Source organism: Heliangelus exortis, chromosome 22 (assembly GCF_036169615.1).
Source record: "Heliangelus exortis chromosome 22, bHelExo1.hap1, whole genome shotgun sequence".
NCBI classification, from domain to species: Eukaryota; Metazoa; Chordata; class Aves; order Apodiformes; family Trochilidae; genus Heliangelus; species Heliangelus exortis.
In genome coordinates, this window is record NC_092443.1 from 1,285,564 (window position 1) to 1,310,844 (window position 25,281).

The 25,281-nt window shown below is 47.1% G+C and overlaps 1 protein-coding gene across 4 annotated transcripts; it reads right to left on the bottom strand.

Moving 5' to 3' along the window:
- Nucleotides 1-1,040: 1,040 nt before the first annotated feature.
- Nucleotides 1,041-25,258, bottom strand: FKBP15 (FKBP prolyl isomerase family member 15). Of its 4 annotated transcripts, none has more exons than XR_011730307.1 (30): nucleotides 25,099-25,258; nucleotides 23,809-23,918; nucleotides 23,433-23,523; nucleotides 22,762-22,831; nucleotides 21,481-21,555; nucleotides 20,559-20,657; nucleotides 20,006-20,155; nucleotides 19,148-19,216; nucleotides 18,613-18,756; nucleotides 18,018-18,163; nucleotides 17,237-17,285; nucleotides 16,476-16,595; nucleotides 16,093-16,192; nucleotides 15,082-15,185; nucleotides 14,598-14,691; nucleotides 13,679-13,785; nucleotides 13,230-13,340; nucleotides 12,493-12,587; nucleotides 11,725-11,827; nucleotides 8,123-8,294; nucleotides 7,442-7,578; nucleotides 6,984-7,139; nucleotides 6,219-6,371; nucleotides 5,781-5,873; nucleotides 5,242-5,352; nucleotides 4,585-4,692; nucleotides 4,125-4,388; nucleotides 3,649-4,027; nucleotides 3,178-3,268; nucleotides 1,041-2,735 (listed from the first exon to the last, which is right to left on the bottom strand). XR_011730307.1 is itself a non-coding variant. In XM_071766568.1 (29 exons), the coding sequence occupies exons 1-29, from the start codon at nucleotides 25,152-25,154 to the stop codon at nucleotides 2,661-2,663; spliced, it is 3,729 nt and encodes a 1,242-aa protein (XP_071622669.1). In that variant the 5' UTR covers nucleotides 25,155-25,258; the 3' UTR covers nucleotides 1,041-2,660. The 4 variants fall into 4 exon arrangements, 2 of the variants coding, with proteins under 2 accessions (XP_071622669.1, XP_071622670.1); XR_011730308.1 differs by having other exon boundaries at nucleotides 21,481-21,550; nucleotides 25,099-25,192; XM_071766568.1 differs by having other exon boundaries at nucleotides 3,649-4,388.
- Between the last annotated feature and the right edge of the window lie 23 nt (nucleotides 25,259-25,281).

The following is a 25,281-nucleotide window of genomic DNA, read 5'->3' on the forward strand; positions in this document are numbered from 1 at the left end:
GGAAGTGGCGTGTGCGGCTCACGGCCCCATCCTCACGGTGAGCAGCCTGGTGTCCCCCTGCGGCCCCCGCCAAGGCTCTGAGGCACCCGGTGCCCTCATGCTGGGGCTGCTGGGGCGGGGGCTGCTGCTGGACACGCAGACCCCCCCGGCCTCCATGGAGAACCTGCGCCTCGGCTTCGCCGCCGGCATCCTCGTCCTCATCGTCTGCACCTTCTTCCTGCTCATCTTCCTCAAGTAGGGACGGATGCTGGAGAGGGTTCCTGTCCCATGTCACCTCCCCAGCGGAGCCAGGATGGACCCAGAGGTGAGGCCACAGAAGGCTCGGTGGGCAGGGCTGAGGGCTCAGCACCCCGCAGGATCCAGGCACAGGACACTCCGCTGCCCTGCACGTGAGGCCCTGAGGCATCAGACTCTTTAAAAATTAACTTATTGCAGAACTTTCCCTCACCCCCCGGGGTCTGGTTGTGTTCACGTTGTGTTTGTGACCCCCCCAGCAGCTCCGTGGGACCGGGGGTCACAGTCCGTGAGGCTGAGCTCCCTCAGCTGGGTGCTTCGTCCATCCCTTCAGGCAGCGAGGAGGGGGTGAGGGGATGGGAAGGGTCCCCTCTTGCTTTTCTGGGAATGAAACTGTTCAAAAGCAATAAAAACAAGCAAACCAACCCTTTTCTATCCCCCTGAGAGCCTGGTGTGGCACACACAGAGGGACAAGGCACGTGGGGAAGGGCAGAGTCCCACAGAAACAGAGGTATTAAAGACAGAATTGGCCCAGCACCATCTGCTTCATGTTCCCTGTTGCACAGAGAAGGTTCTGGCACCAGCAGAGGGGATGAGTGCAATAACCATGGCCCAGGTGTGTGTGTGGGGGGTCCTCACTGTCCCCTGCCCCAGACACCCATGTTAGGTGCCACCTTCACCCAGGAATGTCCCCGGGGCACCTCCTCCCTGCATGGTTCGCCCACCCACCCTGGCCTCAAAAACTTTTACTAAAGTAAAACCCATGCAAGCAAAAAAAAAAAAAAAAATCCAACCCAAACCCAAAATCACAGGTTTAATTGCACTTTATTTTTCAAGAAGTGAAATGCAAATCCCTCAGGTTACCTACTTGTAACAGGAAACAAGAAGTGGAATTTGTTAGTAATAGCCATGATCTCTAGAAGGACACAGGGGGGCCAGAGGACACCCACCCTCAGAGCAGCTCAGGGAAGGGGAGGTCCCAAAGGAGCCCTGGGTTTCACACACCAGCCCAGGCAGCACCAGTTAAACCATTCCCTGCTTTGGTTTCTGGAGCAGCTCCTCAGGAAATCCCCACTGAGTTCCCCCTGCAGGACAGCCATGTCACAGCCTTTGGGCTCACCCACAATTTTAGTTGCATTTGGCAATTTGCAGGGACCTGTCACACTGCTCTGCTCCAGCAATGCCCACTGCTTCCCCCCAAAGAAACTGGATTTCAGAGGAGACAGATCAAATTCAGCTCAGAGATGTTAAAAGGCAGTTATGGAAACTACTAGGGAATTATTTTAAGTACTTCTATTGTATTAAGTGAAGGAGAGGTTGTTTGTTTTGAAGATACTAAAAACTGCTCCCACTTCATTATGTCAGTGCCAGTGAGTACAGAAGTGCCAGGAGTGGCCCAGCATGCTGCCCATCTGCACAGCTTCCCCTCTTGGTCCACACAAAACTGAAAAGTTCCCCTCTGGCTGGGTGATTCTGGGTTATAGCTCATGTCCCACCACCACCACCAAGTTGTGCTGTGATCCTCACACTTTAACCAGCAGCAGGGAAAAAGGCACAGGCTGGGCTTGGCTGCCTTCCACAAGCACCCCTGGAGCTGAGCAGCACACTGCACATCTGCATGGCTGCTTTCACTGCCAGCAAGACACAACCCAGCAGAAACCCCACAAATTTCACCCCTGCACATGACCAAGGAGGAGATGAGCTGGCTGCACAGTGAATCATTTTTGAGAGGTCTCTGTGAGCCTCAGGGTCCTCCATAAGCTGAGAATTTGGCTTCTCCCAGCAGCAATGACTGATGCTGGGAGCACTGAAGGTGCCACCACAGTCCCTGCTCAGCTCCAAACAAGTGGCAGCACCCACCCAACCTCCTCAGCCCTGGGGTGTCCCCAAGGTGCCTGTGCCAGCCCCTGTCTGACAGGAAACAGCTCTTGGCCCAAGCTCCTGCTGCACATGGCTAATAACTGGTGACAAGCTGGTGCAGGGCCCCTGGGACCTAACAGGAACCTTCACTGGGGAAGGAGAAAGATTTTAGTCTGGTTTTGGTTTTTTTTTAAAAAAAAAAAGTCATTACCTACTGCAGGATCCTGCCAGACTTGTTCTTCTGAAGCACTTAACAGAGTTCATATTTGCATAAAGTTTCAAGATTAATGAATCCACAGCTGACAGGAGGAGGACAGCAATACAAATGTGCAGTAAGACCAGCTGGTTCCTTCAGCTTGTCCCCAACCTCTGTGCACGTTTGTCAGGGCAGAGCAATGCATCCGAGGGCTCACGAGTGCAAGAAGAGTCCCTTCCTCTCAGGCCCTGCTGGACAAGAGCCTGGCAAGTCCCTGGTTGTTGCCAAGTGTCCTGTGCAGGCAGCTCCTGAGTCCCCAGGTAGGGGCCATGCCCAGAGGAGAGGGCTCACAGGCTCAGCAGGCAACTCTTCATCCCAGCCAGTCCAGATCATCATCATCATCATCACCAAAGAGTGGAGCTGGGGGAGGACGCCCCTTCATGCTCTGCAAGTCAAACCAGAGGGAAACTTCTCAGTCTGAACAGCTCCCCAGTACTGAGGAATTACACAGCTGTCTCTCTCTGAAATCTCCACCATCTCTAGGGAGATGGCAGCCAGAAACCTCATTAATGATGTTTTTGTACTTCTGATATGATGCCTTTGTATTCCAGGCAAGATGGGATAGGAAAGAGGCAAAACACCAAAACCCTTCAATTCACCTCACCCATCCCAGTTATTTCATGCCAGCAGGAGTTTGGTGTCAGTCTCTCAGCCCAGACAACCCTTCCAAGCACAAGAAACAAACCCAGACACTCCTGATTTATAGAGAATATCCAGGGAGCTCCAAGCTCAGCTAGCAGGAGCCAGGCAGTTCCCCAGGGAAGGATTTCACAGACAGGTTAACACCTGAGCCAGCTTAGTAGGAAAAGAAAAATACAGACACCTACCACTTCCTCCTCATCCTCCTCTTCAGAGGGAACTCGAGGCTTCAGTGGTTTAGGAGATGCTGCTTCAAAGAAGTTGTCATCCTCAAAGAGGCTAGAAGATAAAGAATTAACAGTTAGTTCACTTGCAGGTGAGGAGATGTCTTGCAAGTTCTGATAAAGAACAATGGAAAAGTTTTGCTGCCAAGACAAACTTCTAAAGCCTGTGAAATTCACCAGTGTGGAGCATTTCAGTACCAGGACCTGGCAGATCCTAGAGAAGCTGCACGTTCCCCCTGCACTCAGCTGGGAACCACTCACCACAGCCTCCCCCAGACACTTGTCCCTCCACAGCCTGTCCTTGAGCAGGGCCAGCACTGTGACAATGCTGTGACACATCAGTGTGATGGGGTGTGCTCCCTGCAGAGGTGACACTGCTGAACACCCCTGGCTGTGCTGCCCAGGACTGTGGCTACCCCAGCACTCACTGCTTACCCAAAATCTTTTGGCCTGGGGCTGGAGCTCAGTTCCTGGTGTCCTGGGGTCCCTCCAAGGATGGCTGTGCTGGATCCTGAAGCATGCTCCTCCTGGGAGGCAGCTCCCTCTGTGCAGTTCCCTCCCTCACCATTTAAGGGAGGGGGCTCTAAACCTCCCACAGGCTCCTCTGCCTCCTGCTCCACAGCTGGTGGCTTTTCTGGAAGCACTGTGACATCCATGTCCCCTGCCTTGGCTTCCATAACAGAGGGTTCTGCACCTTCTGCCTGCACAGGCAGTCTGGAGGGACTGAGCTCAGTCTCAGCTTTCCTGGTGGGACTGCTCTCCTGCTTTTGCTCAGCTGGGACAAGCTCCTCATCCATCTTGGGAACAGGCTGTCCTGCAAGCACAGGCTCTTGATCAGGATCCAGGAGGGATTTGGCTCCAGACTCCTGCTCCTCCTGGACCTTCTCTGCCACACCACTGCTCTGTGTCACCTGCTCTGCCTCAGGAGTTCTGGGCCTGGCAGCCAGAGGAGCAGACTGCCCTTCCTGGTCAGACACTGCTGAGCCTGTGGTCACTTCCCTGGAACCAGCTGGAAATGCAGCCCCCTGTGCTGGGCTCTGCTGTGTGGGATCTTCATGATCCTCCTTTGCTCCCTGTGATTCCTCCTGTTTCACTGCTCCTCTTTCAGATTCCTCCTTTTTACTCTCATGAGCTGGTTTCTCCTGCTGCCTGCTGAGCAGCTGCAGTGTCACAGTCTGAAAAATGGAGTAGAGAGAACACAGGTTACACCCTAAACATAAACCATCACACATCCTTTCTGCTACTGGGCTGCTTTGCCCTCCTCAGCACATTTCTGCTTCTCAGTTACTTCAGACTCCCAATGGAAACTTTTATTTGTAGCCCAAGATTAATTTTCTCACTTTCAGCACCTTGTATCTCCCATTCCTCTACCTTAATGGTGTTCATGACAACCCCCAGGACTGTCCTGCCACTGTAGGTCTCCTCCAGCTCAAATTCACCCCGAAGAGACTGGAACACACTGTTCATTATCTTCTTCACCTGGAGAAGGGCAAGACAGGAAACAAAGATAGGATTCATTAACAAGGGAAGCATTAGACTCCACATCAGATGTTTCTCCAGGGAAACCCAAGAATAAATCCAAACATATGATTTCCAAAGAATGCTGGTTTTAAAATAGAAATTCCCATGGCAAAGCAGAATCTCTCATGGCATTTTTATTCATGACAGATTATATATCTCTCATGCACCATTATATATGCAAACCCACCACTCCAAGACCTTGAGGCAGATGGCACAAGCCCAAAGCAGATGGACACTTGTTTTTTACTGGTCTTTCAATTTATAAATCTAAACTTCAAATTTGAAGTTCTAACCTTAAAAAAAAAAAAAAATAATCAAGCAACAAAGTGGGCAGCAGGAAGATAACACCCTTTTTCCTCTACAGAACCTGCTACTAGAAACACAGTGCTGCTGGGCAAAAAAAAAAAAAAAGTTTTTCCTTCTTATCTCTGCTCAAAGAGAAATAATTCACAGCAAAAGGAATAGATTTGCTTAGTAAGGAGGAATATTTGAGATGGTCAAGCTCACTTCTTCTGTGAAGTCAGGAGGTGAAGACCCATCCTGCTCTTTCTCCAGGTCTCTGATGCGTTCCTCATAGCGAGACTTCAGCACCAGCACATCCGACTGCAGAGCTGTGTACTGCCAAAGGGAGACCCAAAGTGAGAGCAGCTCCCAGACACCATGAACCTCGTGGTGGATGGGTTCTCTGCTGACAGTTTTGCAGGGAGCAGTAAATTGCTGAGTGCACCTTTAAGCAGGGTTTTAACAGAGAGCTGCAAAAGACTCGGCCGAACGTAACAGCTCCACAATAAAGATACCCAACCAAGGCAAAACCTTGGAGGCCCATAACTGTGTCATTAATTTTTTAAGTTCTACTAAGAATGGTCATTACTGGGATTCCAGTGAAATGAGGGCTCTGTCCCATCATTGGACCTGTTTTGGTTTGCTGGAAGAAATGGGAAGTTATTCCTTCCCTCAAATTCTGAAACTTATGTTTTGTTTTTCTGGACATAGCTACTGATCACTGCACTCCAGCTCACATTCAGCTCCTGTGTTATTCCCCTTACCTTCTCTTTGATTGGCTCCAGTTGCTCCAAACGTTGCTGAAACTCTTGGATTTTTTGCTCCTCTGCTTTTTTTGAGTGTTTCAGAGCTGCAAGCTGAAAGAGAAGAACCAGAGCCCATCAGTTCACAGCCCCCTCTCAGTGGCACCCACTTCAAAACACCCTCTGCACAAACCCAGTCACCCAGAGCAATGCTCAGAGGAGATTGTAGCTGTTGCTTTAGTCCAAGACTGAGGTTGCCTCTATTTCCCCCCCCTTCTGAGCTGTGTAAATTCACAACCCCACCAACCCAACAGACTCAAGTACAGACACCCCCCCAAGACCAAATCCCATGATAGTCAAGAAATTTGAAAGTTGAGCCACAGTCATGTGGGAGAGGACTGCTGGTTGCAGTTACTGGTTCTTTGATGTTGCATTTCAGCAATAAAGAACAATCTTTACCTTCTCTTCCAGCTGGGACACCTGGTGCTGCAGGGCATCCCTCTGCTCACACACCTCCTGGTGCTGCCTCATGTGCTGCTCCTTGGCTGAGGCCACTGCACGTTCACATTTGGCTTCCCACTGGGATTCCAGCTCTGCCTGGAGGAGTGTCAGCTGCCCAGCAGAGAGATCATTAGGAACACATCACCTGGATTTGCACCAGTGTTGGAAGCTTGGAGCTGGACTAACCCTGCAGCTGTCACTGGCTCCTGCCCACACCTCTCCCAGCTTCTTCTGGCCACAACCCCTCAGGTTGGCATGAAGGTCTGGCTCAGATTTCTGATCTCTTTATTTCTAAGCAGTCTTCCACTCATTAGCAGTCCTGCATTCTGCCTCTACTATGAGCTCCATTTGCCTTTCCTTTCCTCACTTGGAAACTCTCTTTAAACACTGTCCTGATGTGATGCCCCACACCAGCCAGCAGCCATGCTGGACCTAAACCCTGCAGCCACGTTAGGGACTGTGATTAGAGTCAGAATGGTCAGGACCCACAGCCTTCCAACCAGACACTTCCTTAGAGAGACATCAGTGCAAATCCTGAGCTCAGAAGCAGGGCCAGGAAACACCAAAGATATTTTAGAAAGGCAAAGTGAGCCCTGTGTTGAAGTTAACCTCCAAACTCAAGCAGGTAACATTTCCATTCTTCCATTACCTGAGCATTTTCATGACCATTTCCTACCTGCAGGCTCCCACCAGCCTTCCAGACTTCCTCCCATGGCTCCTCACCTGCTCAGCTGCTGCCTGGTCAGTTGATGTCCGTGCCTTTTTCAGCAGCTGTCTGAGCTTGTCCAGTTCCTCCTGATACGATCTACGTATTTCTTCCATCTCTTCCTCTGCCTGAGCTCTCTCTGAGAGGGCTTTCTTTTTCCTCTCTGCAAGATTCTGCAATACAGAACAGAATACAGAATAGACCAGATTGAACCAAAGTAGGTTTCTTTTCCTTAATCTTACCAGTTTAACATCAAGCTGAGATTATTTTAGAGGTAGGAAGGTTAACATATTAATAAGATGTTAAAAACAAAAGTCACATAAGCACAAAGAATCTTCCAGCATAGAAATTGTTGCCTGTGGATAAGTCAAGATTTACCTGACCTGCACATTTACAAGCAACTAGATAAAATTTCTAGGTAAATTTCTGGGCAAACAGAAACCCTGCATCTGTGCACTGCTGGCACAGGACATACCCTTTCAAGACTCTCCTTTTCCACTTTCAGGTCCATCAACTCTTCTTCCAGGGCTGTGATCTTCATGTCCAGCTGCTTGCGGCTCTGCTTCTCAGCTTTGAATCTTGTCTGAGTGTCCTCAGAGGCTTCTTGGAGCTCTGCAGAAATACACTTTAGTCTGGGTTTCAGCATTTCAGGTATTTCAGGTATTTGGGGGCTGATGGGAAGGAAAAGTCTCTCTCTTGCACAATGAACTCAGCCTGCACTTGCAGGGGGAATTTATCAAGAGCTTTTTCTTTTAGATAGCAATGCTGAATACCTCAGCTTTTGTCTTAACTTGTCAACCACTGGAACATCTCTGGTTCCTCTAGAAAGTGTTAGGCAGTAACACCAGAAGATGTTAGGCAGTAACACCAGAAGATGTTAGGCAGTAACACCAGAAGATGTTAGGCAGTAACACCAGAAGATGTTAGGCAGTAACACCAGAAGACTGCTCCTACACAGGGCATCCCTGTCCATCCCTGTTCTGCCCACTGCCCTTTTAGTGGACCTGTCAGCCACTTCAGTGCAACAGTGTCCTCTGATACCCTTGTGACTGAGCCAAGAACAGACACCCTGAAGAAAGGCAAAGCCTCTGACTTACAAAAGAGGAAAAAGAATGACATAAAGGAGCTCTCATGGGAGAGGCACACCAAGTCCTACCTGCTAACTGTGCCTGCAGCTTGTTGAGCTGTGTCTCGTGTCGCTCTGCCTCCTGCAAGGCAGCTGAGAGCTGTTTCCTCAGCTCCATCTCCTTCTTCTGGTGGGCAGTCAGCTCCAGCTGCAGCTGGGAAACCTGGGCTGTGGCACCTGCTAACTCCTCTGCAACTTTGGCCTGTATCACACAATGGAGCAGGGAAAAGAGAGAGGGGAAAAAAAAAAAAAAGAGGTAAGTGACTGTGAGGAGATGCCAGAACTGTTTGTACCAGAGACCTTATCAGGGAAGTGCTGGGATCCAGCACCTCACAGACATCTCCAAATTGAGGAGGCAACCAGAACTTTTTTGCCATGTTATTGGGAGTCACACAGCTGTCACCTCTCCAGGCTGACTAGAAAGTTGCACAAGGCCACCAGCAACCTTATTACCACACTTGTTCAACTCTGAGTTTTCCTGGAAAGCTGAAATGAGTTAAAGGGTAGTACCAGTGCCTGGGGCTCTGCTGAGTTTTCAGGCTATGACAATGTTTTCCAAATAAAAGCCTGGGCTTCAAAGATGGAACATAAGAAGCTCCACCTCAACACAAGCAGAAACTTTTTCCCTGTGAGGGTGAGGGAGCCCTGGCTCCAGGCTGCCCAGAGAGGTTGTGGAGTCTCCCCTGGAGATTTTCCAAACCCCCCTGGATGTGTTCTGTGTGACCTGCCCTGGGGGATCCTGCTGGGACAGGGGGATTGGACTCAATGATCTCTAAAGGTTCCTTCCAACCCCTGACATTCTATGATTCCATGATTCAACCATCACTAAGCTAACAAATAACTGAAAAGCCACACAAAACTTAGGCTTGTCCCAGCCACAAGAGCACCTTCCCTGCAGAGCACCCAGCACACAGTCACCCCAACGTGCCTGCATGGGCAAGGCTCTCATTTTGGAGCACAGTTGTTCTCACAGTAACTTGGTGACCTGTGCAGATTTATTTTGCTCAAAGTCAAGGACTCACATAAAAGCAGGAAACAAAACCAGTTTGTCAGACAACCTGTAAGCAATATGTTAGGAGAGGCTCAAGGCAGCAAGACACAGAGTCACGTTCCCAGTCTCTTTGCATGACACAAAAGGTTCAGAAGATGCTCTGCCACACAGGACTCTGTCTGTCAGGAAAACCTCACTTGCATCTTTTTGCCTGCATTCAGATTCCCAAGAGGCTTTCAGGGGAACTGGAGTTTCCCTGAACTAGTGTTTCCCTTCAGACTAGGACCACCACCTTATGGTAGGGAAGAGTTGTGAGCAACACTGTTCCAGCTGTGGTGAATGAGTTTGTGCTGACCTTGAATTCTGGGATACCACACTTGATTTTGAAGTGGAGGAAGCAGCATTTCAACACAATGGCTAAAAACCCCCCCACAGACCTGCTTTCCTCTCATCTTTCTATAAATGTCTTTGTCTTTAATGGCAAATAAGGAAAAATAATGAGAAAATGCTATGTCAGGAACTGCTATAGACTGAAGTTGTTGTAGTGAGTGCTTCGTATCTCTCGTAGCTCAGCCCCAGCCTCCAGCTTTTAGGTACCAAGAATCTTACATGATCTGTACCTGCCCTGCCAGTTATGTGATCATGTCCCATTTCTCCCAGGGGGGAGGTGAAACAAGCAGTGACCAAGTTCTTTGAAAGGGCTCCTCAGGAAAGAAGGGGCCAGGCAAAGCCCCTTTCCTAGGTGAGGATCTGTGCTGACTCAAGATCTCAGGCAATCCTTTCAATCACCTTCTAGCTGGCTCCAGAGGAAGCTGGGCTGGCACTCTGGGGGACACAGTTATCTGTCACCTACACAGTCAGCAGACACTGCCTCACCTGGTCCCAGCCCCGATCCACTGGCAGCATGTGCTAGGAAGAGAAAGCAGTGACAGGAAACAGGAAGAGTTAAGAACACAACTTGAAAGGCAGAGGCATTAAATCATCATCAGAAAAGCAAAATGCTTCATTACAGGAGCCTAGGGCATGCCAGGGAAGCCTTTAAATTATTCAAAGAGCTACAAAAGCTGAGACAGAAAAGGACAGTGAGACCTGGCTGAAAAAGAAAGAAGCTAGAAGTGTCCTTCCAGGTGACACTGGGGGGTAGGAAGGGTCCTACCTGTGACTCGTGTTTCACTGCACTGGGGGTCCTTACCCTGATGGGAGACAAAGCCTGCACCTAAATGTGATGTGCTCTGCCAGAAGATCTGAAAATCTAGAACTCAAAAGCAGTAAGCTCCTGACACCTCTTCTCAGGAATCATCAGTACAGATGCTCAGCCCGTGGCATAAAACAAAGGGCAAGTCCCTATTTTTAAGCAAAGAATAGATAAAATAGCTTAAAATTCTTTTCCCTGATCCTGTCTGTCCATAGTGATCTCAACAACTGCAGGCACAGACCAAGCCAGGTTAGAAAAAAGGAAGAGGAAGGAACATCAGCCTTCATGCAGGCAACACTCTCACAAAACTAGGAGAAGCTTTCTCCAGTGCAAGCCAAGGCTTTTCTGGTCTGGCATGAGGTCTGTTCATGCCACAGTGTCACCTCCCTGGCAGTGGCTGCTGGATCAAGTGGAGTCCTACTGAAGATGAGGCCCAAAAGGTTCCTGCAGATCATATCTTCTACTTCCAAAAGACTCTTCCTCTCTGAGTTACTTATCCCACAAGATGTTGTGCTCACTGAGCAAAAGGAATTTTATTTATTATTTCAAGCTGACTTACTCCTGGTTAGGATCTTTCATACTCCCTACATACAGGCAAATACCCTAGGGTGGAACAACACAACTCTCCTCCATTGCCTGCTCACACCAGCAACAATCATCAGCCACAGCACACTTTGGAAAGCTGCAGTTCCTGTCAGTTTTAGGTGCACTGAGCTATGGTTTTCATGCAGAACAAGCATTTATCATCTCACATCTGAGCTGGAGAGATGCAGAGCTCAGAAGGCAGCATGGCATGGGAGTCACCTGGGTGTCATTCATAGGGGCAGTGCTGGAGGAGGCAGAGCTGACACCAGAGCCACTCTGCCTGGGCTGGGCTGTCACAAGCAGACACAACAGGAGTTGCAGCCATGCATTTAACTGGTTTGAAAGCTATTTTCCAATAGCCCCTTTCACAAAAGCACAAGACATTATTGGTAGAAACAACCAGCTTTTGATTAGTATTTAAAAAAAAAGAAAAAAAGTGAAAAGGTGCAATGAAGAAACTCCAGTAGGAAATTTTTCCTACAGCTCTGTTCTATCTTCACTCTATGCCAGTTAAACATAGAGAATAAAACTTTTCTGAAACTCTCAGTGCAATCATTTACACTAAACACATTTTCAACCCAACAAAGCCCCAGGGATACACACAGTTCCTCAACATGATGGCCATATACCTACAAAGTTAATAAACCAAACACTTTCCTGTGAGGTAACATTAGTGAAGGTAAGACAGCATAAAATGCAGATTTAAATCCTCTGTGCTTTTGTCAGGAAAGCCATGAAAATATCTCCCCCCTCAAAACAGCTTTCAAAATCCAAGTTCAGAACTGCAGGTGTCTTTAGGAGAACTGACTTAAGCCCCTTCCTGGCTGCAGCCAGAGCTCTGGGGCTCATTGTCACCATTACCTTCTCCTGCTCTGCATGCAACACTCTTGCCTGTGTGTTCTCATTTGTTGTTTGCAGGGAATGGTTCCTCTGCTCCATCAGCAAGTTACTCTGCTCCACATATCTGTGAACAAGGAATAATCCATCAGTGTTTATGGAAATGGATGACTTGGAGCAAGAAGCTCAGACAGAAGGCAGTATTTCCAAGCAGCTTTACTCATGATTTTTCTGCACTAAGAGGCTGACCTCAAAAGGGTGGAATGGGTGTGCTTGGCACAGCAGAGATGGTATCAGTTTGGGTAAGTGCTTTACCTCTGCAAGTGCTCTGATGCTCCCAGCACACAGTCAAGAGTTTTGATAGCCTGATAGCCACTGCCCTTTGCTGTTTCCTTAAACAAGTTATTCCCCTTCTTAAACTGAACAGAGCACACACCCAGCAGTGGAACTAGGGACACCACACATCCCCCACAGTTTCTTCCACCCTACTAAAAAGCTAGCAAACATATAGGAACTCCCACAAGCAGAGCAAATGTGCTCAGAGGAGACTCCATGAGGGTTTTTTTCCCCCTTCTGCACATTCACATTTATTCACATTTATTGTAAACCAGAGTTTTGGAGACACACCCTGCAGAGAACAGGGGAAACCCCCACACTTTTAGTGCCTTGAAAGAAAAAATGGCTGAAAGTATCAGCACATGTCTGATGAACACTTCTCCAAGTTATGCCAAACCAAGTGTAAGCTGGAAAGCCTCTACACCTACAAAGAAGCTTCACCCCCCTGCTCCTTACCTCTGATTCCTCTCAATGAGCTCACTGATCTTCTCATTCTGCTCCTCAATCCGACTGCTCTTCTCAAATATCTCCTGCTTCAGTCTCTCATTCTCCTAAAGCACAGCCCAGCATGAGTATTTGTCAGAAAATCACCTTTATCCTGGCCCAAACCAGGACAGTATTCCTCTTACTCAGACTTCCTTGCAGTACCTAAACCTTTCTTTTGTACAGATGCAGTGCAGTGGTGAGAACAGGAAGGTGCTGTGCTCCTGGCATGGGACAGGAGTTGTCAAACCACACTCCAGGGAATATTGTGTCCGGTTGAATTTTTCACCCACAAAACCCAAGATTCTAATATTGCTGCCTTGAAAAACTACCAAGTCAAAGAGTAAGTAGTGAAAAACAAAAGTAGTTGGTTCTTGCACCATGGTACTTCAGCTGTGGAAATTCTGTTGTGGGTTATGTCCCTAGGGAATTAAGTGGCAGAATTTCTCTCACATGAAACTTTTTGCCAGCACCTATAAAATACCAATATATCAACTCTGCCTCAGAATGTGCCCAAACCACAAACTGTTAAGGTGGTTCATGGGGTTTTTTGGGGTGGAGAGGAGTGGAAATCACTCTCATGTTTAACCTAGGCAGTTGTTTTTGGCCAAGCAAAGTAGAACACCTGGGTGGATGGACACTTGAGCAATCCTGAGCAGGAAGAGCAGAGTTTTGTAGGAAAGCACACAAATAAGAGTGGCCATGCTCACCTGGATTATCCGTTGGATATTGCTCATGATCATGGAGGCTTCCATAGTCACAGAGGAAATGCCAGGCAGGAGTGAGTTGTTAGCAACACTTTGTTTCTTCAGCTCCTCTACCTGCAGGGACAAACCACTCCTAAGCCTCATGAAATGAATCGATGGATGCAGGTAAAGTCAAGCAGCTGCAAAGATTCATCTTGGTGTTCCACCTGATCAGCTGCAGGGTACATGCTACTGGGTCAGCTCCTGAAGGGCAGGGAACCTCTCCAGGAAAAATGCCCTCCCCCATCTTGGGCTTTTTCATAGGAGCTGAACTGTCACCACTTCAAGGTCTGAATTCTCCCTGAGCCAGCCCCATCACACTTACAGATGTCATGCAGGCACCTCAACAGCTCCTCAGACTGCATCTGGAGAGCCAAGAGCTGTGCTGAGCAATCCCCTGTGCCCTGCATTACCTTGGCAGCCAGGTGATCCATTTTGTCCATCACTTTGGTGACAGCCATTCGGATTTCAGTGTTGTGCTGCCGAGCTTCTGTCATCAAAAAGGAGGTCACATCCCCAGCTTGAATGGAAATAGAGAGATCTACAGTCACCAGGGGAAAAAACCTGCACACAGAGGTACCCACAGCACCACCTGGCACTTTGAAGCCTGCCAGGTAGGGCAGAAACACTTCCCAGAACCAGAAGTGACCTTGGTAACTGGAAAACTAATAACGTGGTTATTTTCCAGCTACCAGGAATAGGCAAGTTCATGACTACAGGAAATTCTTCAGCCACACAACAGCACTTGGGAAAGCCCCCAGCCCCCAGCCACACTGACACAGAACACAGTGAGGTAGAATCAAAAGCAGTTTGGCTTCTGAAACTTGGAATCAAAAAAAAAAAAAAAAAAAAATGCTCCAGGAGAGGTTCAGAGATATGCAAATCTTCACCAACAGGGATTACCTAAATGCTTCTTTAAATGCCTTTAGTCCTTTTTAGGTTGTGCCTTTTTTTGGAGTTAAGTGCTCCTGCTTAAAGGCATATATATAAATATAAATAAATAATCTGCTTAAATTCTGTCCCTGACTGACAGAAGAGCTGTCAGCACTGGAAGCACAGCTATAAAATACTTTTATTAATGCACAGCCTTGGGGATACACCTAGAACTTCCCTCTCCTTTTATGCTGCACAAAGTTCCATAAAGTAAGAAAAAGATGGATATTTATTGAGGACTGCTTACACCTATTTGTTATTAAAAACCAAGAGCTTGCAAAACAGCCCAGTACACCAGACAAGATGACTCTGTATGCTACCACTGCTACCTAAACCCTGATTAAAAACAGTTTACAGAAGGGACTGCAGCCTGCTGAAAAGCTTGGGCTTTAACCATACCTTGGTAAGGTGCAGGATACATCTGTCCCACAGGCTGGAGCTGAGAGGCTGCTGCAGCACTTTGTGGGTAAGCAAATGCCATTCCTGGGTATGCCTTGCAGAAGAAATTCAAGAGATTAGAATCTGTTTTGATATTCCTCCCCCCATCCAGGTGGTTTTCATATTTTTTTTATACCCCAGAGCAATGGTGATATTTGGAAAGAAAACAAACAGAATTAGGGAGCAGGAAGTCAAATTCCACAACAATCCTAATTAAGGGGAAGAAAACCAAAAACCCCTCCTTCAAAGCTTTGTTTTTTTTAAATGGCTTTTTTTACCCTCACATATTTTCTTCCTCTGCCTTCACCTTTTAAAAATAAGCAGTGCCCAGGACTCTCATCCTTACACACTGCTATCAAGTCCTTGCTCCCAGCAATGGAGAAGGCAGCAAGACACATGAGAAAGGACAGAAATGACAATATTCTCTTTGGTTTCATTTTGGTACCTGAAAGCCTTGTGCTCCTCCAGGCAGAGCTGAAGGGGGCTGGACTGTTGCAGGCATTAAAGCAGCAGAAGATACTGGGGGTGTAGAACCAGATGCTTGAGGTACTGAAAGAGAAGAAATTGAGCACATCACGAAGTAGCCAGAAATAATCTAAGTCATCCAATATGAAATGGCCAAAAAAAATTCACTAGGCACAAAAAAAAGTTTAGCACAAGCTTGTGTGAGGTCTTCTGAAAATTAAATATGGTGAAACAAGTGATAAAAGGTCAAGAAAAGAATAATATTTCACAGAAACTTTGCTTTCAGCTACATTTAGACCACCTCTTTTCATTTAAAGAAAGGTGGCTTTGTTTACTGACACAAGATGCTACTCAGAGTGACTCTTTAAAGACTGCTCAGCTGACCAGCAGCTGACATGACCACTGGGGGAAGACAAGTGGTCAAGCCCAAACTCCAGGCTTGCCAGAGCTTTGCCAATTTCAGTTTTCAAAACCAAACATTTCTGTTCACTTGGGAAGGATTTGTAAGAGCTCCACTTACAAATCACAAGGCTGGAAATCTCAGTGCCACCCCAGAACACATGATTACAGAGCAGCTCAGGCTGTGCAGTGTGTGCACAAGATCCCAATGAAGATATTCTACAGGGACTTCAGCCTTTGGAATTAGTTTACCTTTGGATCAGCAAGTAACCAGTGATTAGATTGGATTTTTTTTTTTATTTCTTTACTGAAAAGTGGTCAGGCATTGGAACAAGCTGCCCAGTGGTAGAGTCCCCATCCCTGGAAGGGTTTCAAAGCTGTTTAATGTCCTGTAGGGACAGCGTTTAGAGGGCATGGGGGTGTTGGGCTGAGAGCTGGACTTGGTGATCTTAATGGTATTTTCCAATCTCAATGCTACAATAATTATCTATCAGTTCCTGAAAGGAATTCTCCATTTATACAGCACTTGTACTTAAAGCCTGCATAGAACTGAAATTCCTTTACCTCAGCCCCAGCCTTACCAGCACCTTACCTTGTGGTGACACTGTGGGCAGGACCACGTGAGCTGGCTGGGAAGGTCTCATGGAAGCTGGCACCACAGGCTGTGCTGTCCCTCTCAGGGTATTTGGATCCTAAAAAAAAAAAAAAAAAAAATTAAAAAAAAAATGCTGTGATTACAACAAATGCTAAAGAATGAGTGAACAGCTTGAACCCCAGATCACTTGAGTATTACCCAGCTACCCCAAATGACTTAGAGAGGAAGAGTGGAGTGGTTAAACCCTCCAGGCACAGGAACAGAGAATGCCCTCCCTGCATGAAGGGACAGCTCTCACCACAGACACTTTAAGGAAATCACACTGTAGAGAAAATATCCAAGAGAGAAACAGAGAAACACTCCAGTGCTTGGTGCTTTACCTCTATTTCTGAGTCACTGGAGTCAAGCTGACCCCCAGCTGTCCCGGCCAGGAAGGGCAGCATGGGCTGGCCCATCTTGGCCATCCGAGAAATCAGCTTTGCCTTTGCTACATCTGGGTTCTGAAAGAAACATTTGCAGTTACTCTTCCTTTGTTCCAGCCCAGCCTTTTCAGACATTGAGTCATTTACAAGTAGCAGACTCTTCTAAATCACTGACTCAATTAGGGTTCTTTCAATCTTTCAAGGACTGTGTGAAAACTAATTTTCAAGCACCTAAAACCACTGTGGATTTGCTGATCTGACCTGCTTGATGCACTTCCCTTCTGGGATGACACTGCTGTCATTACATGGAGTATCTATCCTTGCACAAAACACAGCAACAAGAAAATATGTGAATTAAGGGAGCTGCTTAGCAGCCCTTTCTGTCCTGAGGAACAAACAAAAAGTCTTCTTGTGTAGCTATATAAACTTACACCAAATATCCTAACTACTCCTGGTTATCCATTTAGATTTGTTTACTTATCCAAGAAGACAACTGGCCTTGTGAGCATCCAAGTGCACAACTTAAATTTGCATTTAAGGGCAGGCATGTTCTGCTAATCCCTAAATAAATTTTAAAAGTCCCTCATCTGCTGTTAATGAGATTTGAGAGCATCTTGCTTGCTTGATGCTGAATTCATCTTCAACAACACCGAAGGCAGTGGTGAACCAACCTTCCCTCCTTAAGGCTTCAAATTATCTAGGAAAAAACTAGGACTTACAGCCAGCTGCTCACTGATGGAGTTTGACTTGGCCCGAACAGCTGGCTCCCTGCAAGGCCAAACAAGAGTATGTGATTAACAGAAATGAAATTCAAGAGCCAATTTTCTGCATTTCTCAATACTGTCAAATAATACTGTCTTGGAAAACCATTTATTTATTATCATGAGCATATCTTTTACCTTATTTTTGGAAGATTCTTTGCAGCAATCTGTAGATTTCAGGACATCATTATGGGCAAGTCCCACAGCTGTGGGACAGCTCATTCCAGAAAGATGATTTTGTTGATTGCTCTAAGAGCCACATTCTGGTACAATCTGAACCAAGTCCAATAACAAACTACTTATGGCAACTAAACAAGCACTTAAACTTGAACTCCTCAGAGTAGATGAGTGAGCCATTCAGTTAATTAAAAAAAAAAAAGTAGCAACATGAATTCTGCAATTAAACAAATAGAGCATTTACCAAGAACAACCTATTCCCACCCTGCCCCTGAGATGAGCAGCACCCATCCAGCTCACTCATGCTGGGCCTCAGCAGTGCTGCAGAGGAACGACTTTTCATCTGTGCCCATTTCCATTTCTTGAAATCTGAAAGTCAGCACATCCAAGCAGAACATTTCCTGCAGGTCTTGTCAGCACTGCCCTGCCACACTGACACCACTGAGCTGGCACACAGAGGACCCACGTGTGCCAAACAAAAATGTGCTAACACTGCTGTGTGCCAGATGTTTATCAGACACCTTTTAACACAGGGAGTTGTTTCAGCTGTGCTGCTCCTTACCCAGGCTTTGGAGGGATGGTAGTTGGAGGCAATAAACCAGTGTCTGCAGAAAAGCCATCTGAACTGGGGACTGGAGAAGGTGCAGCAGAATCCCTTGAACTAACACTCTGTCCATCAGAACCTGAGCTTTCTTTTACCAGCTTCACCTTGAAAAAGCATATAAACAAAAAAAGATGTTTTTCTGAGGTCCCAAAAAAGTTTTCAGCAACTTGCTTACTTTTGATGACTATTTCTTTGTCAAGCTCATGTACTGCAAAAGTAAAAGCTGATTAAAAAACCTGATTCATAACCAGAAGTCTTTACATTCCAGCATTCCCCTCTGTGACTGTTCTGTTTTCCTAAGTGACTCACAAATAAGACAACAAAAAGATGAAGACAGTTAGAACAGACATGTCTTAGTAAGCAGCCTAGAGGGATTTTTTTGGGATTAGGGTTTTGTGTTTGTTAGTTTGGTGGTTTTTTTTTTTTTAAAGATATGCATCTTCCTGAGGTATTTGGTTTATAACTGTCCCTGAGCTGCAGTTCTCACCACGCAGACAGAGGCTGTTAGCAAGAGGCACAAAGCAGTGTGAAATAAGGAGAAGGAGACACTCACCCTCCTGACTTCCACCTCAAAAACCAGAGTAGAGTCTGGAGGGACCCGGCCAGCCACTCCCTGAGCCCCATAGCCCCACGCTGGGGGAATTATCAGGTACCTTCGGCCTCCCTTCTTCATCCCCACCATTCCTTCTTCCCAGCCCTGTGTTTTCAGAGACACAACAGGAGAGTTATCACTGACATTACAGTTTCTTTTATTAACACTGATTACAAGTGTCTCAGTTAAAGATTCCAGAGCAGAGAGATTCTTGCAAAATCCTACTCATTTTCAGTCTGCACCATGTATTACAAGAAGACATAATGACCAATTATAAATTGCAAGATTAATTTATATTGATTTATGAATAAAGATGCAGGTCCCAACATAATAATGAAATCAAACAGGTAACATCAATCTCTCACATGATAATTGGAGGCTTCCAGGTCTCCACATAGTTACAGATACACAGTTCAAGTTTTAAATTTTGTAGCTTCAGCAGCTGCCACAGATCAGACTGACAGCCTGGAAGAAGCAGTATAATTAGAAGCTCTACCTTGATGACCTTTCCAGACCCCAGCTTTAGCCGCAGCAGCTTCTCTTTGTTAACATTAGAGTCAAACACCTAGAGTTGAACAAAAACACAAAATCCATGGATTTCCCACCTGTTTCAAGACTCTGGATGCTACTTTACACGTTCCATAAACTCTTAGCATCACCTGTGTGCCATTTCCCATTCTGCTACTTCCAGAATTAATTCTCAACATAGCACCATAAAGATGAAAGGAAGTCCTTTCAACTGCAGATGGATACAAATGCAGAACTCCACCAGGAATTTCTTAGCAGCAAAACCAGCAGAAGCATTTTAAAGGTATTTTAAATGGTTTGATGTTTTCAAGCATTTCTTTTGCCTTTTAGCAAACTGCATCAGACACAGCTGTAGAAGGGGTAAAAGCCATCTCATCCTTTTAGCATTTGGAGAGGCACTTAGTGTCAGACAAGGCCCTTATCACTTCCTCAAGTTATTTCCAAAGAAATATACCTTGCTTCATTGTTCCTTCTCACCCTTTTCATTACAGGTTGGACCAAAAGATCCCTGAGGTCCCAATCCAACCTGGCATTCTGTGATTACTGTGTGAGAGTGCCTGGAGAAGTCAAAAACTTCAACTGCCTGTTCCTGTTTCCAGCTGCCTCCTCCTGAACAGTATTTATTCCCCAGGTAAAACATTTGCTCTCCTTGTGGTGCCACAAGTGACTGAAAATACACCTTCAACATGAGTTAAAGGTGAGGTAACATGACTTAAAGCAAATACACCTTTAACATGAGTTTAGCACTGTGCTAGATGTGGCAGGGCCCTTCCAGGGACTGTGACACCCACTCAGTACCAGGAGGAAGCAGCAGCAATGTCCTTACCTGTCCAGGGCCATTGTTCTGGAACAGCCAACCTGTGTAGGCAACCTCCAGAGAGTCTCCTCCTTCTACTCCCTGCCCTTCTCCCAGGAGGAGATCCTGGCAGAGGACAGAATCAAGCACTGGGGAGCTGTTGCATTTGGCAATGCAAACCTGCAGAAGGAAAGCCTGTCAGTGGTTCTGGGCAATAAAACAGAGTGGAAAGTTCCACTGTGATTCACCACAGATCTGACCCATTCCATACTCTATTGATCAAGCCCAGGTTTCAGATGCATTTAAGAAGCTAAATTTTACTTTGTGTATGAGAAGCAAACACCTTCTGCTCTACACAACTGCTGGCCTCACAGTACTTGAGAATCTGGGTTAGAAATCCCACCACAAATAACAGCCTCTCTGCCTCAGAGGCCTGCATCTACCCACCAACACTCAGCCCAGCTTTGCTTCAGTCACAGCCATGTGGAAACTTCAATAAAAAAAGGAGGATTTTGAATTGATACACCTTGACCTGCCTGCTGCCCAGCCAGCAAGCCCTGCCTGGCACAGAGGAAGCAGGTACCTGTTTACTGAAATCCACTGCTGCCTTTTCTGACTCAAACATGATGGACCAGTTTTGTCTCTGATCATCATAGAAGGTACTGTAATTGTTGGGCTGAACCTGTGGGAAAGGAAATCAGTTCTATGTTATACATTAAAAGATGCATCCAGCTAATAAAAAAAAAAAAACAAAAAAACCCAAAAACACATGCAAAAGCAGTTTAAAATAAGAGCTACTGAAATTAAGCAGGAGAATCCCACTGTATTACTACCAAAGTTCAGAATGCACAAATTAGTTTTATTTATGTGCTTGTTATTATGGGAGAATTGTAACTTGAGCAAGTATTAACTGCAGAAATTAATCTTTCAAAATACACTTGTAAAACTAAAGCAGCAACTGGCATCCTGGCCAGAAATCTGGACTAAGATTCTACTGTTTCAGAGCAGACTTCCTACCAAATGAAGAAATTTTATGTCACCTGATGACAAGCTAAGAGCAGCAAATCAACACACCAAGTTTCTGCAAAACTGGCAAAAAAACTTCCTGTAAGATTACATTTTAGGACTTACAATGCTCCAAATTGTTCTTAGCAGCAGGAAAATGCTGAGTGTCAAATTTCTGAGAGAAAACATTTCCTTGCCATCATTTCCTTCTACTTGCTCAGTTGTACTGTTAGCTACTTAACTACTCTTGCTAATAAAGCAAGAGGAACTTTGCTCTGGTTTTACCCATTGCAGGACTCCAAAACTCTGAGCTAGAGGTAATATTACACCTCCCACACTGTACAGACCTGCTTTATGAAACCTCCTGATGAGGCCACCTGGAGCTGGCTGATGGGACAGGTGCCTGAGCTCCAAGGCTATCATCAAAGACTTAAGAAAGGATTTTGGAGTCACCTCCCATGTGCTGGGAACACTGCAGATCCCTGGAAGCAGAGTCTTACCGTGAGCACAAAGCCTGGATGGATCCTGGCAGTTGCAATCTGCTGCTGCTGACTGATGTAAAGGAGGATCCTGTACTGGATTCCACAAGGAATTGGGCAGGGAAGAAGGACAAACAACAGAAACTCAAAACATCTTCAATTCTAGGGTGCTTTGTCAAATTCTGAGCCTAAGGCTGCAGGATTTATTTGCCAAATACACCCAGCTGCAGCATCTCTCACAGCAGAAATACTTCCTGCCATTCTGTAGCATCTTTTAAAAGCCCTTGAAAACATGCAGACTTTATTTAGCTATTGAACCAAGCAATTCAAACTGTTCTGCAATAAGCAAGATGATTTAATGAATTCCACATTTTCCACAGTTCATTGGGAAAAGCTAGTGGGTATTAACACTTCAATACCTAAAACTTGTAAAACCTTGCATACAGGCAGAAAACAATTTAAAAGACTGGGCTATAACTGGAGTGAGGTTTCCAAGGCATGATCTAGGAAGGAAAAGCTTTCCTTTATGCACCTGCAGCAATGGCTCCTCACCCCACAGGACTGGGGGTGAACTGGGAGTGATTGTCCCCCCTGTGCTGGAAAGGCAGCCTGAGAAAGGCCACATCACCCCCCTTCTGCCTGCCCTGTCCTTCCCTGCTCCCCACAACTGCCACACCTGGACACTGCTCAGACCACTGGCTCAGGAATTAGTTTGCTAAATTACTCTTTTTCCTTGTTCTTGCCAAAGCAGAAGCAACTTAGAATGACAACAGGAATCAGGGGACACAAAGCACCATAAATACCAACAACAAGGACAGAGCAGAGTATTCAAAGTATCTTTAAGGACACCAATTTACTGATCACCCCAGTGCTGTGTTCTTAGACAAGTACTTGGGGAGGAAGCAGAGAGATTTTTGATAGCAAATTAATAAAACTTTAGCAAAGCATCACTGTACTACTGAACACAATTTTTCTTTATATTGGTTTCCATGTGCACAGATTTGTGATCCAATTGTCAGGGACATTCTGAAGAAGCAGAAAATCACTTCCAGAAACAACAGAAAAGGTACAGTGCCTGAAACATTGCTCCAAAATATTTCAGGCAGGAAATATTTCTTACAAGTTTGGGAGCTGCAAAAAAGAGATGTCACCAAGGCTGAGCCATAAGTAAGCCCAGAAAGGCAGGAGCAGCTGAACCTTCAGTATGAAAGCCAAAGACATGCTGGTGAGCTCAGGGAAACACTGCTGCACACCTGCACACTCTTGCCATGGACATTTTAAAAGTAGTGAAGTGTTTCTCACCTCTTTAGTAGCATGGTTCCCCACTACAGCTGCTCCATACTTGCCTTGCTTCAAGTACTGCCCATTGGTACTGGAAGACAAGTGAGATATTCAGCTGCAGAACTGGCCCTGCCTCAGCTTTCTCTCTCACTGATGCTGAGGTTTTTTTTCTTTAGAGTTCAGGTCCCTTCCCTCACACCAAAACCACCACTCAGCCTTTCTCAGCTTAGAGAAACTGCAACTTTCTTGCTTGGTCACAGGTTAGGGATGCATTAGGGAGGCTGAAACTGATTCTTCTCACAAGCCCCAGGGAAATGAGTTTTGATATGACAGCAGTGTGAGATGGAGAGAATTTATCTGCTGTCACTCTGCTGGTGCCTTGGTTCCCTGCAAGGGAACACATGAGACACAAACATCTGACAGAGCTGCCTGGAAAAAGTGAAAATGTCAGGGCAGGATGCAGCTCCCTCCAACAACCCAATCCAGAAATTGTCCTTTATCTGACAACTGCATAGCCCCAAAGACACCAGAAACTTCCTCAGAGCACAACACCACCAAGCTCCAGCTCTGCCCCATGCAGACACTTGTCTATAAACAAAGATCTCTTTCCACTCCTCCAAAAATACCCTTCCCTCTGGGCTGAGCCCTGAGGCAGCCTCCAGCAGGTGACCAGGAGCCTGTGCTGCACTTACTATCGATAGGCATGGACTGCAGTGGCCACCAACACTGAGGCTGCTCCTGGAGCTGCTGGTGCTGCTGGAGCCTTCTGGGCTGCTGGACCTGCTGCAGAACCAAAACCAGAAGAGCTGTGAGTGACACAGAACTGCCACATCCACTGCCCAGTGACAATCTCCCCCCCCCCATGATCCTTCCTCCCAGGAAAAGCAGCTCCAGCAGAAGGTGAAAAAGCAGAGTGGTGTCCCACAGGCACCTGAAGGCACCAGACAGAGGGAGGGGAGATGATTAAAGGGAAGCTGAGGAGCTGTTTGCACTGCTGACCCCCACAAGGACCCTCCCTCTCCCACCAAGATCCATGCTGGGATGGTTTTTACCCCCTCAGTTACTTACCAGCTGCTGTTTGACCCTTCTTTGGCTGCTTGGGTGCAGTGTACTGGAAAAATTCATTTCCCTGGCTTGAGACTGTTTGATCCAGACCAAAGAGAGAGGCCAGCCTAGCACTGGAACCAGAAACAAATTAATAACTTTATTTAACAAACACTTCAGAGGTAAGGAGCACCATTAATTATAAATTTTATCTAATATAAAGTGCTTTACATTACTGTAGAGATAAACAAACAGATTCCTGTTAAGCTGCTCTACACTAATTACCCATTTAACTTTGAATAAGCAGAAGTTTCAGATGAAAAGGCTGAGGTATGTGGTACAGCTGTCTTTCATTTCCTCAAAAGCTGCTGCAAGGAACAAGCAGGAACTGAAGCCACACCAAAAAAAGAAGTAATTGTAAAGCAATGTCAAACCACCCTTAAATGAAAGGGTTGATTGTAAGGATGCTTAAAAAAAAATAAAAATAAAATATCACAGAACAACCATCCAGCAGTAGGATTTTCCTTTTTCATTACTTGTTCCATGACTTTTTAGGATGGCAGGTGCTCCCCTGCCGATTGATCCCTGCTGGGGCAGCCCTGCTGCTGCCAGCCCCTTCGGGATCACTGATTCCTGCTATGCCAGGACACCATTCCAACGATTAATTAGAATCCCCAAGGGACACCACCACCCCCGGCAGGTGTGCAGCATTTACGGGGGATGCTTGTAAAAAAAAAAAAACTACTATTTTCCAAAAAAAAAAAAAAAAAAGGGAAAGAGAGAGGATTATGTTCAAGAGCTGTCACCCAGCAGCTGCCTGCAGGAGGGCTCAGGTGCAGAGGGGTCTCCAGGTGCCGAGGATCCCGAAAGTGGCAAAAATGACACCGGGGGAGAAAACCCGCGTGGGGTCCCCAGGAGGGCGGGAGCAGGAGTCGGGAAAGCTCGGACACCCCCGGCATTCCCGGGACCTCCCGCACCCCTCACCTGGGGGAACCCCCCCCCGATTTCCCTCCTCCGGCCCCAGATTCAGCTCCTTCCCGGGGACACCGGGCTCCCTGAACCGGGACGGGAGAACCGGGCGAACCGGGGCTCAGTCCCCTCACGGGAGGGCAGCTCCGCTCCCCGGGACCCACCGAACCCCACCCCCCGCTCACCGGGCCGGGGGGCGGCCAGGCCCAGGCCCAGGCCCAGCCCCGACCCTCCCCACCGAGCGGCTTCACCGGGGCCGCTGCCCCGCGGCCTGCCGGGCCCGCCACCCCCTCAGAGCGGCAAGGAGAGGAGCAGTGACCCGGCCGTACCCCGGTAGCCACTCACCCGCTGGCAGGGGACAAGAAATCGGCGTCGTCCTCCTCCGCCGCCGCCCCGAACATGGTACCGGTACCGGAGCCCGCCCCGCGGTGTCGCAAACGCCTGGCCTGGCAGCGCTGCGCTTTACGGCAGCGGCGGGAGGGGACCGGGGGGAGGAGAGCCGGGAGGGGGCGGGGTCTGCGGGCGTCA